General features: G+C 40.7%; 3 protein-coding genes across 5 annotated transcripts; 1 reads left to right on the top strand and 2 right to left on the bottom strand.

Moving 5' to 3' along the window:
• The first annotated feature begins 185 nt into the window (after window positions 1–185).
• Window positions 186–8,441, top strand: LOC137935737 (uncharacterized). Of its 3 annotated transcripts, none has more exons than XR_011109405.1 (5): window positions 186–315; window positions 440–5,876; window positions 5,971–6,052; window positions 7,472–7,634; window positions 7,711–8,441. XR_011109405.1 is itself a non-coding variant. In XM_068780228.1 (4 exons), exons 2-3 carry the CDS (start codon window positions 455–457, stop codon window positions 6,018–6,020), a joined length of 5,472 nt encoding a protein of 1,823 aa, XP_068636329.1. In that variant the 5' UTR covers window positions 186–335; window positions 440–454; the 3' UTR covers window positions 6,021–6,052; window positions 7,472–7,702. The 3 variants fall into 3 exon arrangements, 1 of the variants encoding a protein (XP_068636329.1); XR_011109399.1 differs by having other exon boundaries at window positions 186–335; XM_068780228.1 differs by lacking the exon at window positions 7,711–8,441 and having other exon boundaries at window positions 186–335; window positions 7,472–7,702.
• A 138-nt stretch (window positions 8,442–8,579) lies between these two features.
• LOC137935764 (protein NRT1/ PTR FAMILY 2.7-like) lies at window positions 8,580–11,220 on the bottom strand. Its single transcript, XM_068780229.1, has 4 exons — window positions 11,091–11,220; window positions 10,733–10,950; window positions 10,053–10,597; window positions 8,580–9,713 (listed from the first exon to the last, which is right to left on the bottom strand). The coding sequence occupies exons 1-4, from the start codon at window positions 11,200–11,202 to the stop codon at window positions 8,876–8,878; spliced, it is 1,713 nt and encodes a 570-aa protein (XP_068636330.1). The 5' UTR covers window positions 11,203–11,220; the 3' UTR covers window positions 8,580–8,875.
• A 1,657-nt stretch (window positions 11,221–12,877) lies between these two features.
• LOC137942408 (mitogen-activated protein kinase 3) lies at window positions 12,878–16,344 on the bottom strand. The gene is made up of 6 exons (XM_068788039.1): window positions 15,941–16,344; window positions 15,590–15,719; window positions 14,774–14,911; window positions 14,324–14,656; window positions 13,994–14,177; window positions 12,878–13,386 (listed from the first exon to the last, which is right to left on the bottom strand). The coding sequence occupies exons 1-6, from the start codon at window positions 16,132–16,134 to the stop codon at window positions 13,214–13,216; spliced, it is 1,152 nt and encodes a 383-aa protein (XP_068644140.1). The 5' UTR covers window positions 16,135–16,344; the 3' UTR covers window positions 12,878–13,213.
• Window positions 16,345–16,943: the final 599 nt, after the last annotated feature.

Raw genomic sequence — 16,943 nt, 5'->3', positions numbered from 1 at the left:
TTATCTCCCCCTTCTTCTTCTACCGGAGGAGCTGCCTATTTGTCTGTTTTCCATCATGGAGAGGCGATCTATTCTTCATTCGAGTTTTCTCATCGTCTTCTTGCCGGATTTGCTTTGCATGGTATTTCGTCCGTGAAAGCAAAACTGATCTTCCATTGAAGAGCTGCTAAACAAATTATAAAGAACACAAAGAGGGGAAGGAACGAAGACCTGCACGTTGCATGATTCGTGAGTGCGAAAAGATATTGCAATTTCGTCTATTTGCGGAGCGCGAGCAACCCAAGCGGTGGGCTCTTCTTTCCTCGATATTTGCTTGTATGTATTGATTTCGAAAGGTACAAAAAAATTTCCTTTTTGTTCTTCTTCTGCATCTTGTGTCCGAGTATTCGTTTCGCTGAATCTAGGGTTTTCTTTTCCTTTTGTTCTTTTTGTAACTTAGGGTCCGTTGTAATTCATGGCATCCAATTCCGCCTTGGAGGAGGCCGTCGATCTTAATACCCAAACCCTCGTCGAATCGTCCACAGTTGATGATGGTGTTCGTACCGAAAAGAGTGATACTACCGCTCCGGTGGAACCAGCGGAGGGCATGGATGGAGGGGAAGAGCGGGCTGGAGTGCCAAATGGTGGTCTTGAGGTGAAGGAAGAGCATTTGGATGAGAAGGGCAGTGAAACTGTACTGGAGCGCGATGATGGAGCCAAAGCGCTGACATGTAGCTTGAAAAAGGATTTAGAACCGGAGATCAGGACAGACAATAGGGAATTGTGTGAGGCTGCTTCTAATGTAAATTTTCATATTTTTGGTGATTCGGACTCCAGTGATCCTATAATGGTTGATTCGAGGTCAAAAGGCGAAGTTGTTCTATCGAGTGCTTCAGGTTCCCTTCTTTTAGGTGATGAAAGTCGGGTTGTAGAAGCTCAGGACTACCAAACACCACACGATGAAAACATGGGTGCTGATATTGAAAATCTGGATCGCACTGATGCCTTGCAAGCTGAACTCGTCTACCATGTTATTTCTGATGAAAATCCTGACGAGAAAATTCCTGGGACTAGCCAAGAGAATGACTCGAAAGATGTGAAGGTGGATTCGTACTCACTTGTGGAAGTTCCTGTAGAACATTACTCATTGCCGAATGAGGATGCTGGTCCTGCTCATATTGTTGTATCTTCCCTGGATCCTGCAATAGTTGGATTTCAGGAATCTTCACAAGAGGAGGATGAAAATGTGGGTGCCTGTAGTTATAACTCTGATGAATATGTTGAGTTTAACTCTGAAGATAGTGATACTGCAGTGACTGGTATTGAGTACTATAATCGTACGTCAGGTAATTTAATTGTAGATTTGGGTGCACCTTTTGTTGTCAGGGAAAATTATGGTACTGTAACTGAAGATGAAGACACGGAATTTGAGTACTCAGAAACGGAAGAGATGCAAACAGTAGAGAATGATATCATGTTTACTGATGAGAACCGTGCTAGATACCCTCTTCTCCAGTTAAGAGAGTCCAACTTTTCAATTTCTGATTTGGTATGGGGTAAAGTTAGGAGCCACCCATGGTGGCCTGCTCAGATATTTGATCCCTCTGATGCATCTGAGATAGCATTAAGACACAAAAAGAGGGATAGTTACTTGGTTGCATATTTTGGGGATCATACATTCGCTTGGAATGAAGCTTCACGCCTAAGACCTTTCTGTACTCATTTTACGCAGATGGAGAAGCAGAGCACCTTGGCTGCTTTTCTTAATGCAGTGAATTGTGCGCTGGAGGAAATTTCTAGAAGAGTGGAGTTTGGTTTAGCCTGTTATTGTATACCGGATGGAGTCTATAATAGAATCAAAGCCCAAGTTATAGATAATGCTGGGATAAGGGAAGGGGCAAGTGTCGCAGATAGTGCTTATGGTTCTCTTAATATGACAGCTCTGGAACCTGATACACTTGTCCAGTATATCAAGGATCTAGCTGTTCTTCCATCTGGAGGAGCTGATAGACTTGAGCTGACAGTTGCTAAAGGTCAGCTGCTTTCTTTTTATCGCTCAAAGGGCTATCCTAAACTGCCAGCATTTAGTATACACCGTATGTTATCAGAGAATGAAGAAAAAAGCAAAAAATCGAAAAGCCGAGATGTATCGTCTCACAAACGAAAGAATAACATCTTAGAGGATGGTCTTGGCAGCAGCAAGAAACAGAGGAGTTTGGCTGATCTGATGGATGGGAAGATATCTCCAGCACTTGAGAATGGTGGAAAGTATCGCAAGACAATCCAGCCTGTAGCAACAAAGTCGGGACGTGGTAGGAAAAGAAAAATATCATCATTGATTGATGTGGGCCAAATTGAGTCCCCACCAACTGCTAAGAAATCACTGAATGTTGGTGAGTGCATCCGCAGAGTAGCCAGCCAGCTTACTGGGTCTTCTTCTATCCTCAAAAATAATCAGGAGAAATCTCAAAAGGGTAGGGTTAAGTTCAATAGAGGCAGAGACAAAAACATTAGCCCTGGTAGTTTTCCTGAGACTACAAAGGAGATGCAAAGAAAAAACCTTGGTGGTAGAATGGAGTATCCATCTCCAAATGAAATGCTCTCCCAATTGTGCCTTGCTGCTCGAGACCCGATGAAGGGCTATAGTTTTCTGTCTACAATACTTAGATACTTTTCTGAATATAGAGATGTGCTCTTGCAGGATAATATTCGTTTGGGAAAGCAAAAGAAAAAAACTGGTGCCAGTAAGACTGGTGGAGAAAAATCATCAAAATCTGAGAGCTCAATGGAGACTTTTAAGTTTGATGATGTCAAAGATTCATACTGGACTGACAGGATTGTGCATAACAACGAGGGGGAATTGCTGAAGGAGTTGGAGTCTGTACTAGTCAAAGAAGGTGATGAGAATACATCTTTGGACACAAATCATGAGTTGACAGATGAAAAGCTAGAAGAGGAGTGTTCCCCAACAGCTCTGATTCTTAATTTCATGGAAGCAGATTCTCTTCCTACGGAATCAGTTTTAAAGAACATATTTAGCCGATATGGTCCTTTAAAGGAATCTGAAACTGAAGTTATGAGAAAGTCCAAGCGAGCTAAAGTGGTCTTTAAGCGACAAGCTGATGCAGAGGTTGCCTTTAGTAGTGCAGGAAAATTTAGCATTTTTGGTCCAGCACTTGCTAGTTATCGTCTTAGGTATTTGCCTTCCCCCTCTAAATCTAATCATGGTTCAACACCATCAAGCAGAAAGGATGCAACAACTATGAAGGATTGCAAACAAACATCTCAGCTGACTAAGAAGAGTGAGATGCAAACAGCAGAATGCAGGGACAGGCCTCCTTTAGTAGAGGGAAGCAATCAAACATCTCAATTGTCCGAAAAGGATAAGAATGAAATGGAACAGAAAAGCCAGCTATCAACTGAGGAAAACAGCAGCTTGATACTGAAACAGACTGAAAAAGATCCGGCCGAAATAGCATGCAGGGCTGAGATGACTTCCATTGAGGGGCACAGCATAAAGTATGAATTTCATGGAAATCTCGATATACAAGAAGCAGGTGATGGTCAACCTCCACCCAAGGATGAAAGTGAGAAGATGTGTGTGCTGTCTGAGGATGTAAACCAGCTGGAGCATGGGGGTGAACTTCATTCCTCTGAGGGCTGCAATCAAATATCTCAATTGCCCGTGAACAATGCCACCCGGCAAGAAGGTGTGGTTGAGCTTTGTCCAATTGAGGGAAGCAGTCCAACATGTACTCCACCTCAAAATGTTGAAGTGCAAGTGGAATGCAGGGCTGAGGTTCGTACGTGCAAGATATCCCAACGACCCAGGGAGGATGTGAACTTAATTGAATATGGTGAACCTTGTTCCAGGGAAGGAAATAACCAATCCACTGAACCTAACAATGTGGAGTTACAAACAAGAAATATTTCTGAGCTTGCTTGCAGTGAGGACAACAGTGACAAGGCACTTGAGCTGCATGAGAAGGGAGGGAGCCGAACAGAATCTGGGCTTGGATATCATTACTTGGAAGGTACTAGTGAGATCTACCAACCTCTTGCGTTGGATTTGAACCAGATTGAATGTGGTGGCAAATTCTTCACCAAGGAATGGAGCACTCAATTGATTGAACAAACTAAAAATGTGGAGATGCAAAAAGTATGTGTTAGTGAACTTCCTGGTGCGGAGGGTACTCACCAGGTATCCGAGCTGCACAAGAAGGATGGGCCCCAAATAGCACGTGGGCCTGAAGTTAGCTCCAGAGAAGGTGCGACTGAGATATCGCACTCACTTAAGAAGGATATAAAGCAGATTGAATGTGGGGGTGAATTTTGCTCCCAGGAAGGACACAAGCAATTGTCTGAGCTGCCTGAAAACATGGAGAAGCAGGCAGAAAGTATTACTGACCTTCCATGCAGAGAGAGTGGCAAGCAGGTGTCTGAGCAGCATGAGAAGGGAGGGAGCCGAACAGAATCTGGGCCTGGACATCATTACTTGGAAGGTGCCAGTGAGATCTACCAACCTCTTGCGATGGATTTGAACCAGATTGAATGTGGTAGCAAATTCTGCACCAAGGAACGGAGCACTCTATTGATTGAACAACCTAAAAATGTGGAGATGCAAAAAGTATGTGTTAGTGAACTTCCTGGCACGGAGGGTACTCACCAGGTATCTGAGCTGCACAAGAAGGATGGGCCCCAAATAGCACATGGGCCTGAAGTTATCTCCAGAGAAGGTGCGTCTGAGATATCCCACTCACCTAAGAAGGACATAAACCAGATTGAATGTGAGGGTGAATTTTGCTCCCAGGAAGGACACAAGCAATTGCCTGAGCTGCCTGAAAACATGGAGAAGCAGGCAGAAAGTATTATTGACCTTCCATGCAGAGAGAGTGGCAAGCAGGTGTCTGAGCAGCATGAGAAGGGAGGGAACCGAACAGAATCTGGGCCTGGACATCATTACTTGGAAGGTACCAGTGATATCTACCAACCTCTTGCGATGGATTTGAACCAGATTGAGTGTGGTAGCAAATTATGCACCAAGGAACGGAGCACTCAATTGATTGAACAAACTAAAAATGTGGAGATGCAAAATGCATGTGTTAGCGAACTTTCTAGCACGGAGGGTACTCACCAGGTGTCTGAGCTGCACAGGAAGGATGCGCCCCAAATAGCATGTGGGTCTGAAGTTAGCTCCAGAGAAGGTGCGTCTGAGATATCCCACTCACTTAAGAAGGATATAAACCAGATTGAATGTTGGGGTGAATTTTGCTCCCAGGAAGGACACAAGCAATTGTCTGGGCTGCCTGAAAACATGGAGAAGCGGGCAGAAAGTATTACTGACCTTCCATGCACAGAGAGTGGCAAGCAGGTGTCTGAGCTGCATGATAAAGAAGTGAACCCCGTAGAAATTATATCTGAATCTCGTACTTTGGGAATTGGCAGCCCCATGTCTGCGGTGCAGATGAAAGTTGAGATCCATGGAGAAAATGCAGCAAAACTTCCACCAGAGAAGGGGGTAGATAAGGTTTCACAACTACCAGGAGCAGAACAAGCTTTCATGGATGGCAGCAACCAGATGTTAGATGTGCAAACAGAATCTTTGACTCAGTCCAATTCTGTGCAAGCAGAATCTATGACTAACTTTGTTTCTGATGGTGACTGTCTAACATCTGAACTATGCATAAAGTGTGAAGGGCAAACAAAATCTGTGCCTGAACTATCTTCTGTGGGGGGCATTGATCAGGTTTCCCTAGTGTCTGCGAATGATGTGCAACAAATGGTGTCTCGATCTTCAGCTTCTTGCGTGCAAATCCCTTCAGAGGAGGGTAGGGACCAGATGCCGCTAGTTCTAGGAAAATATGAAATTTCAACAGATCGTGGAGATGAAGTTCCAGGTATTGCATCTTATTTGTTTCTTTCTGATTGTGGTAAGAAAGCTTCCTCTGTTTTATTCCTCTTCTTCAACTATTTTATTTTGTTCTATTTTAGTGGAAAGTCAAGGCTCGGATACTGTGCATGGTGAAGAAGCTGCCAGCTAAGTGTGGATAGGATGTATCGATTGATGAAGAAGGTAAGAAGAATTCCTGGAATTGTTTTACTGGCATCAGAAATTTCATTTTTTTTCTTCTTGTTTTGGTGGATCAGAAATAACTTATGGGCTGCCGTGTTTCTTGCTACTGAAGTGTCATCTGCTTCCAGCTGTGTATAAAGATTATACTTTGTTGTGTAGCATGCTCTGTAAGTTGGGGTATTTGTAAGTTCTCTCTCAATCTGAGGATCCCAGGGCTCTATGACCTGTTTTAGCTGCCATGTGCACAATGTAGTTTCCCAATTTGATTGCCTCATATATAAAATTTTCAAATTTTCTCCAACTCTAATTAGCCTTTGTCTAACTGTTCACGCTGTGTGTTTATTGAAATTAATTCATGAACATTATTGACTCACGTTTCCAGTAGTGAATAGAGAATCTACTGGGGGGTTAAATTTTTTATGTTTCTCAACTTTGTCATTGATACTTCTCAATTGATGTTCCAACAAATGCATCTGAAGGAGTGGTGTGAAGGAACAAATAAAAATAAATGTTTGTTTACTTCTTTAATATATTATCCCCATTTGAGGAGCTTTGATTCCTTGTCTCTCCTAATGACACTCTTGACATTTTTCAGAAAGAATTTTTTTTGAAATATGAAAGCATTTTGTCAGAAAGAGTTTCTTTAAATTATTGAAAAAATATTTGCTACATTTTGTTATTTACTCATTCCTTTTTGTGTTTACGTAGCATACTGACTTTGGTTTATTTCTTATAATTTTGTTGATATTTTTTGGTTCTGTAATAAAAAGGTTTATCTGATTTAAATGTGAGAAGGAAAACTTTTCTGTTGGCTTTATTGGTATCAATCTCAATGAAGAGCCTTAGCAACCTATTTTAGGGGTTTTAATGCTTCATGCCCTTGATGTACTGTGGAACCTTTCTTTAAAATAAATTTTAGGCTTGCAAAGGGTAAACGGGTGTAGTCTTTGCAGGTAATTTCATACATTGCTTGATAACTTCTCCATTAGTGCATTCTGGAAAAGAGGTTCTATTTTTCTGTGTTTCATGAATTTTGAATTTTAAGTAGAAATAACATTTAAAATATTAATTAGAAATTAAAATATAATGGGGAACCCTTTCTATTATTAAAAGTGAAAATGTTTTACATGTAGAATGAGAGTTCCATAGTGGTTTAGCCTAATCACAGCAAAATGGCTTAATGCTCACTCATGAGTACGTACTCTATTCTGGTGAAGAAATAGATGCAATTTCCTTGTTGCTCTCTTCTCTCAAGCTAAATGTTTACCTGCTTTTTTGGCATGTAAGAATGCTATCCGCATTTGAGTTCCTTGTCCGTTTTCATTTTTTTTATATGGCTTTGATTGATGAGTAGTCTCTTGCATTGGTTTACATGAGTGCAACAAATGGAATTCATAGATACCTGTGTTTCGTGAGCAGCTACTGCAGCACAGAATGCCTCCTTCCCACTCTAGGTGAATATGCAACAAATGGAATTCATTGATGTCTCTGTTTCATGAGCAGTTTTCTGCAGCACAACGTGCCTACTTCCTTATCTACTCTGAAGTGATGCCAGAGGACGATGTATGACTCTTTTGATATGGTAATCACCTATTTATGTTTGGGTCTTTTAGATTGTCGAGCCAAGAGATTTTTCACTCATGCTTCACTCATGGCAGGATCCTTCATATGATCTGCTACTTGTATCATAGCGGAGCTGGTGAGTCTTTGGTTGCGAAGTAGTTGAATGTTTCAAAGACCAAATTTAGGAAGATATGTTATCAGTTATTCTCATTGTTGGTCGATTACTTCACTAAAAGATGCCCTTATACACTAGTCTTACACTTTTGAACTGTGGTGGAGGCTCATTTGAGAAATCTGAGTCGATCAGATGGTAGACGATTTCAGATTAATGGCAGTATCTATCATGTTGAAGCTAACCCATTTGGATGCTGTCGGCAATATGGGGTGTTGACCTCGTGCTTGCTGGAGCAAGAAATTTTAGTTTAGGCTATACGATTGATGCTGCATTTGTACAAGGGCTTTCAACAGGTATCCGCAGAATCGGAAGACATCGAAGTGCAACCAGCAGTTTTTTGGCGAAGAGGTAAGCGAAAAAGATGCAAAGAAGAGAATTTTAAGAAGAAAAAGAAGTTTGTTCTAACCTAACATATATCTTCTCATCTCCTCTATCCCAGACTCTCAATCCAAATGAGGTCTAATATGTTTGTGTAGCTCTGGGTTTTCAAAATCAGTTGCTGATTCAACGATTAACAGGGCTATTAGCGTATCCAAAATGCATTCTCAAAAAATCTGGATAGAAAATTTTCGATCTTGTTACTCTCAAACGATTTCCTGATTCGTCATGAGCCTATAAATTAGCTCAGATTTATGGTGTTTTCTTGTCACTAAATCTCTATTCATGTGCTCTTTAATGAGCATCAGGCACTGGAAACAAGCAAACCAGTGCTTGTTACCTTTCTTTCATATTTTAGTAGTGTAGCAATGAATTTTGTATGTTATACTAATTGATGATGTTCATAATCTTCTCAACAAATAATCTTACACTGGACAATTGCACTCAGCCTAACCAAGAGATCTGGGAACAATATTATGACACCGTCTCCTAATAAACCTCCAAGAAATCAAATAAGAGTCTAATTTCAGCCCTTTCAAATGAGCTTGATGTCAGACCTACACCCAATTGAGTTACCATAACAAATATAAACTTCAAGCACCTCGGGGAATCTGTGTCTACGACTCTTGAGGCAAGAACACTACTAAGCTGCTATAATTTGCCTGTATCTTGCATGATCAATTTTCCCTTTATAGTGACTGCTGTGCTTAGATAGAGCTAGAAAGTTCTATATCTTCGTTTGGAGCATTCTGGTACCTGTAAAGTTTGGAACACAGCAGAAAGTAGCCATAGTTGAAGACTCCCAAGATTGCTAACGTCCAGTAGACGTTGTCGAGCCTTCCACTGTTAATTTCATTTGGCAACCAAGTAGTAAGTCTTCGAACAAGGTCAGTGATTGCCGTACTCAGATAAAATCCGATTCCTATCAGCAAAGCAACCATGGCGCTTGCAGTGCTGCGCAGAGCAGCAGGGAACTCTTGGTAGTACATCGCAACCTGCCCAGGAAAGTGAAAAGCTTCACCAACACCCACTAGGATTAGTGGAGGAACAAGCCAAAAGGCAGACATGGGCGTCACTGAACCAGGACCGACTTCCAAGTGATGGGAATGGACTACGTCGAGCCTCCTGGATTCGACGACTGCGAAGCCCATCATACCGATGATGTTCAGTACATGGCCGAGCCCCACACGTTGCAGTGGAGTAGGATAGTGGCCAGCCAGTTTTTGCCATGATGGGTACAGGAAGCGATCTAGAATGGGGAGTGGAATGGCAGCTGCAAGCAAGGCGAAGGTGATGAAGGAACCTGCAGGGACTTTCAAGTGTGGACTTAAGTGGCGATCCATCGAGAGAGCTTGAAGCACAGTGAGGTTGGATTGAATGGCAATGGGGGTGCTAAGTAAAATGGAGGTGGACCAGACTGGGATGATTCGCATCAGGGCTTTGAGGTCTTCTACTTGCTCCACTGTGCATAGTCTCCATGGCTTCGCAATTGATCCCGTCTCGTCCATGTCTCCCTCGACCTTTAAAGCAGCACGATTAAAGAAACTGCAACACAACTCAACCCAGTAAGTCTCAATGAATTATGGCAGAATTTCATAGTCAGCTTCAGCTGTTTAAAAATACATGGTACAAAAACTTGCTATTCAGTATTTGTTTTAATTACATTGCTCCATGAATAGCCTCGCATGAACCCAATCAACCCAGAAATGAAAATCAAACGCCACTCTAATGATAACTTTTATATTCTTCAGAGAAATAAATTACTAATGATAACCTGATTTCTCACTTTGGGAAATGGCCAACACTATATCTATTTTTTTTTCTTTTGTTAATGTTTTGCACTTCAAACATCTGCACTAGTAGCTTTGAGAAGTTAACTCTCACCTGAAGCTTGAAGTTGGTTGAGGATGAGGATACTGTGACTTAGCCAACTGTCTTCCCCCATGGTAGTAGCCTTCCCCACCAGATGGTGCTGCTACTTTCCTCTTCCTAACTGCTGCTAATACAACACAGAGCAGCTTTGTGAAGGGGCTCCCCTCCACCTTAACTTGCCGATAGTATCGCCTCCCGATCAAGAACAGTGCCATGCTAATAGCATTAGCTGCCAGACAAACTCCATACCCCCATCCCCAACCAACATTGTCATCAACATACACAATGAGAGTCGAACCAGCTATGAACGCGATATACATGGTGAAGAAGAACCAATTGAAGTAGTTGTTGCGGTCCTTGGCCTTGTGGAACTGGTTGGCACCAATGGTGGCGCTGTTGAAACGAGTCCCACCTACTCCTATTGCAAGTAGTGCTAAAGCAGCATACAGGACTGCAAATTGGGTGATAGATGCAGATTGGCATGTGTTTGAGCCGGATCGGCATGACGGTGGCCGCAACGACCTGACTGTCGCCGATAATGTCAATAGAAGCATGCCCTGCCAGGCTCAAAAGAAGTTGAGTCTCATTGAAAGCTCCATGAATGCATCTCATCAGATAGTCATCTGCTTCAGGTGATAATCTAATATGGCTAACATATGTTCACAGGATTGAAACTGTACTAGGAACTTTACCAGCATGGACACAGCTGTGGCAATGGAGATCACAGAGAAGCAACCGAAGTAGGAGTCTGCTATGATGGCTCCAGCGATAGGGGCAAGATTGGTGCACCCATTGACTATATTTGCAATCTGGGTGGCATCTATGCTCTTGACATTCAACTGTTGGATGAGGTACACAATGAGGTTTGAGTTCACCCCGTTCCATGCCAGTCCCAGACCCATCATGTTCCCTGTTTTCCACAAGATGGTTGATCAAATTGATAAAAACGACAAGCAGAGAAAATCACTGGAGTTCCACATATCATCCTTCCATTTACTGCTTATACTGAGTTGGGCCAATGCAACAGTGACAGAGAAGAGAGACAGGTACCTGCTATGAAGGGGAAGGTGAGCCAGCCTCCATTTTTCCGACCACCTTCGAGCTCCTCCAAACTTTTTTCATCAGTGAGGGGTGGAGGCTGCTGTGATTCACTGCTGGACATTCTTTCTTTCTTTCTCTCTCCTTCCATTTCCAGAGAACAAAGAAGATAACAGAGCGGATGTTTGATATATAGACGACCTCTGCCATGGGGGGGCAGTCTTGTTTGATGAGTATGGGTAAACCCCCACGGTACCTGTAGAGCCTTAAGAGGCAGGACTTAAAGCGAAAGCTATCTAATTCCTCCAATACTAGAATCAGTCACGGGAGAATGAGATTGACAACTCACCAGAGATTTTCGGGTGAACCAGAGAATCAATAATGATCCGTAAACAGCAATACATTAAGCAGACATCTACTTCATTATTTCCACTGAGAGAAGTATCTGCTTATTCAATGCAAGATTCCAATCACAGAGATTAAAGCCAAAAATTGGACAAAAGATAGGAAGAAGATTGATACCTGTGTGAAACCGACAAGGCTTTCCAAGTGATCATAGCGGAGCAAAACAGGAAAATGAAGGCTAATTTCCAAATTCTAGCCTAGATTTGGAGACCATTTCTTTGCATCAGAAATACTGATTTGGACAGTGAAATGATGGGATGTTGATGTTGCTTGACGGAAACGGCTTCTGATTTGAGAACATCGAGTACAGAGCTCAGAATAGTTTATTTTTCTGCTTGTTTAGCAAAGAACTGGAATTCAAACCTTAGAAGTTTGAACGACATGATCACGAGAAACAAGAATAATAAAATCACAGGACGCAAGACAAGTTCAAACTGTTGATGGGTTATTCACCATTTAGAAATATAAAACTGGCCAACGAAATAAAAAAATAAAAACGAAATGAGGGAGGTGAAAAAGAAAAAAAAAAATCAGTCAAAGCTCCTTGCAAGTTACATCATACGCGAACAAAATATTCTCTTTCTTTTGTATGGATTTTCTTTCGTTCTCCACGAGGAAGAACAGATAACTCTAATAAAAGATGGGAATGGTTTACTGGGTTGGTCAACTAAGATAACACCATCAGAATAATGTAACTAAAATTTGTAAAAAATAAATTAGCACTCACTTCACCCTAGCATACCACGAAGAAGGGAAAGAGGTGTATTTTTTAGGGTCTGATTATAATTTTAATCATAAAAATTTTAAAATATTATTACTTTTATTTTTATTTTTTTCACGTATATCTAAAAACAAAATTATAATTTTTTTTTGTTTTTTCTCTCATTTTCCATAGGCATCCAAACAAGAAAAAATAAACCTTTTTTCTTTTCTCTTTCTCGTTTTCTCGCCATTTTTTGTGTTTCAAACACAGCCCTAGTATCTTATCGTGATGCATTAAGCCCCTACCACTAAAATACCCACAAATCAAATTTTTACTCTAAATTTGGAAGCTGAGAATACCACACTTCCTGCATCACTCTACTGTTAACCAAGAAGGGATTTAGAGCACAGATTGCATTTAATAAGTCCAGAGTTTGCTGTAGAAGGGTCAAAATTTGCAAAATGAAGTTGGCATAGCTGAAGTCGAGAGATCTTTTTGCTTTATAAGGATCAAAATTTCCAATACGATGTTGGAAGAGCTTTGGGGAAAAGAAAAAAAGTAAACGTCCACCATGGATGGGGAACCTGCAAAACAACTGACACTGTCCCAAATCTTTCCACTACAAAGTTGGTTCTTCTTTTGTTTTCCACCCTTAAAACTCTTGGCAATACTGATGGTGAAGAAAAGAAAGTAATCAACAAAAGAAAGGCCCACATGTTTATAACCGGTCTGCCAACACATTCCAGGCTTGAAGATTTATACAAGCTTCAATCCCAATTTCACATGAAAAGAACAAAAAAGGAATGATGAAATAATTCTCCACACACTGCTACCAAAAGCTTGAAAACGAAAAATAAAATAAAATAAACAATACATATGGTTGTCACACAACATACAGTGGGAAACCTGTTCATCCCATTTTTACATGACTAATCAGATATGCTTATTAGCTGCACATAAAGCCTGATGAAGTTTGAGGATAATTACACATGCTTATGGGAACACACGAATTGTTCGCCAATGCCATTTATTGGTTGAAATCAGGATTAAATGCCAAGGACTCTCTGTATATTAGCTCTTTCATCTGATTTTCTGTTAGGGCATGTTGTTCAAAGTCAAACGAGAAGGGCTCTGGACAGATAGGTTCATCTGCTATGTCGTGCAACCTTGCAAGGTAAGGATGGGCAAGAGCTTCTTCAACTGCATCAAGTAAAATATAGTTTTAGAAATCAGGTAGTAATCCAATGAACATGAGAAGAGAAAACAGAGTTTCCCTAGTCATCTCAGTATTTTCATGTATATAAACAAACATATGGGGACTGGCCTGAAAGTCATGTACAGCACAAAATGGATATGATACAAAACAAACCACAACATTCTGGACAAGCCGTGAACACAAGGGCAATTTTTTTGGTTGGTGACAAAGTGCAAGAGCAGTTAAAGATAGTCAAAAGTAATGGGCTGCTCCATAAAAATACAGCAATCAAACATTAATAATTCTTGCATGTAACTGTCCTTCCACACTTCAATAATTGTGCAGACCATGAATGCTTTGGGAAACCAAGGCAGTGTCCAACTACAAGTAAAATTTAACTCTAAGAGTTGCTTAACAAAAATATTTGCATAAAAGATGTTAAATTTTCAAAAACAATCATAAGGCAACAGAACACCTTGGGTTTTGATAAATAACTGAAAATAATACCTCTAAACTCGAGGGTATGCATTTTCATGTTCAATCATGTCTTTGATTCCTCAAATTTAGTAAATTTTAGGCCTCAAAAAAACTTCTCACTGATAAAGGAAGTACCTGTAATTCTCTTGACAGGATCAAAAGTCAACATTCTCTCTACAAGATCAATCGCGGCTGGATGAATATGTGGGAAAACCCTTGATAATTGCTGGCGAGGATGATATGGAAGTTGTCGAATATACCTCTTTACATCTTCATTCCTAACAAATCCAAGCTCAGCCTCATTTGGAGTACCTAGAAGCTGCAAAAGAAAAACAGTGTTTGAGGATACGTAACTCAACAAAAGAATACTAATAAAAAGAAAAGGAGACTTCTTTGCCCTAAAATTGGGGTAGCATTTTGTGTAAGCATGAGAGAGATGCCCTGCAAGTTAAAATGTGAACCCACCTCTGTCAGTAACTTCATCTGATGGACATGATCTCTACCAGCAAATAATGGCTGTCTGTTTATTAGCTCCATGAATATACAGCCCACTGACCACACATCAATGGCTGCAGTATAATCCGTAGAGTTGAGTAGCAATTCTGGAGCCCGATACCATCTAGTAACAACATACTCTGTCAAAAATTCATTTTCTGATGTTGGACGAGCAAGACCAAAATCACAGATTTTTAAATCACAGTTTGCATTCAGCAAAAGGTTGCTTGGCTTCAGGTCCCTGTGAAGAACGTTTGCTGAATGTATATACTTTAGTCCACGAAGAAGCTGATAGAGAAAATACTGCAAGTAGTTCCAAAGGCATTCAAAGACCATCAGTTTTAATAAGCACAATTCAATGTTCATCTTGTGAATAACTAAGTCGATTAACAATCTATCCAGAACAAAGTGATTAATTACCTGACAGTGTTCCTCCGATAAATCTTGGTTAGACCTAATGATCTGATACAGGTCAGTGTCCATAAGCTCTGTGGCCACATAGACATCAGTGAATGCTTCTGGATTTGGTGGGGGGATAACATCTCTTATTCCTATGACCTGTTTTACACAACAAACATGAAAAAGTTTACTTTACAAGCCAAGAAAGCAATATTAGTCTATCACAAAATAAAACTTTTTCTTCCCAAAGTTCTTTGTTTCTTACAAATATTTTTACTAAAGAATCATCTAAAACAAAAGGAATTCAGAAGTGTTTCAGCTTTCGGCAGAGTATAATCACTATGACAATTTTAGCTTGAGATACTACATTCTCATCCAGTTTCTTTTGTTGTAAATTGCAAGCGTTTGACAGACTGACTAATAGAAGTCATCAAAGCAAATGCATATATGCATAAAACTCATCAGAGTCAACACAACTTGCTCAGGTCAAACAGCATGAGAAGGGAAAACCAGTAAGCTTCTCATTAATAAATCTAATCACAAAATTGCAAGCGTAAGCCTGTCTCTAATCCAGCCAAGATCTCTTGGCAGCTTAAAACAATTAATCCTAGATGATTTGATCTTTTCAATTTATAAATGCTATCTACTTTATTGAAGTAGCTTTATGCATTCATTCACATTGCTATTAGCTGTTTATGTTGGAAGAATGAAGTCCGCGTCAAGCTAACATCACAGTTTGGAGGAGTAAAAAGGTCAAAACTTCCATGCAAGAGCTAAAAAAGACTGAAACATAGCGAAGTGCATTCTACTGTTGGATACTTGGATATCTAGACATACGTTTTCATGATCCAAGTGTCGAAGGAGCTTAATTTCTCGAAGGGTCCGTTTGGCATCCATGTGATTATCAAATGCATTTGCTATCTTCTTCATGGCTATCATCTCATTCGTCTCCGAGTTCAGCACCGAACTGGAAGAAAAACAGAGTCACCGTTATGGTCTGTCATATACTATGATCCAAATCTCACTGTCATAGTAAATATCAAGGAACATCTAGCATGAAAAGAATTGAGAATAAAATACAGAATAGAAAGAATCATAAATTTCCGCTAAAAGAAAAGCTAGTAAAATCATTAAAAAAAAAAAAAAAAAAGAGTACGTAAATTTAAGGAAATGGATCTATGAAATTACCAGACAATACCATAAGCACCTCTTCCGATGGGCATGATGGGCGGGCGATACTTGGCTGTGATCTCGAACAGATTGCCGAAAATGTTGTACTGAAGGAAGCGACCTCCATGTGTTGGAACAAGCGGGAATTCCGGACCAGTGGGAGTGGTTTGGGAAGCATCTGCCATGGTCGTATCCGCGGAAGCAGTTTGCATTCTGGGCTCTTCAGAAACTAAACTCAAGACTGAAGGTGAAGAAGGTCAGAGTGATTTCGCCCCCCAAAAGAAGAGAGAAAAATCAGGTGAAGGAGCGATTTAGCCAAGAGAGAAAGAAATCGAGCTCTTATCAGCTCTATTTATTTCCCAATCTGCTCATCAGATTTGGAGAAATACTCGGAAGAAAGCGAAGATTTGGAAAGCACGAGAACACGTTTTGGACGGTTACGATTGTGGCCGCCGCCGCCATCCCTCTAGTTTGACCGCTTTGGGTCCGGCAGCACGCTAATTTTCAACGCGCCAGAGTGAAACGCAAAGGTACACGCAGACGGCCACGCGAGACTTGCCTTGAACACTCCACTGGAACCGCGAGTACCGTAAGAGTTCACACACTCTGCTGCGCTGGAACGAGCAACCATTACGAAAACTTTGAAACAAAAAGTCAAGTTTCACGTGACCCGCGAATCTTCGAGGAAACTGCTGTCTCGCGGTCCACACGGTTTTTGCATAGAAAAAAAGTGAGAATCAGGAAGACCACGCGGTCCGACCCGGCGTGCACTCGTAGAATGTATTTAACGGGGCCTTGGTCCATGGACCACGTCTTGACCAAGCTAATCCGGATGTATGTTTGATAATGACTTCATTTCAAATAATACAACCTCAATCACTTTAGCTGTCTTATTAACAATATTAATTATATAATTATAATTTAATTTTTAATTATTATTTTTAATTATTTAAATTAGACTATTTTATAGATAAAATATAGAGGAGGATTTACATTTAAAAATTTTGTCTGAAATTTTAAT

Source organism: Aristolochia californica, unplaced genomic scaffold, assembly GCF_029961685.1.
Source record: "Aristolochia californica isolate CCGP_79_NKW_82.1479 unplaced genomic scaffold, dmAriCali1.0.hap1 SCAF_10, whole genome shotgun sequence".
Classification (NCBI taxonomy): domain Eukaryota; kingdom Viridiplantae; phylum Streptophyta; class Magnoliopsida; order Piperales; family Aristolochiaceae; genus Aristolochia; species Aristolochia californica.
The sequence above is the reverse complement of the archived record's forward strand: the minus strand, read 5'-3'. Positions and strand labels throughout refer to the sequence as shown.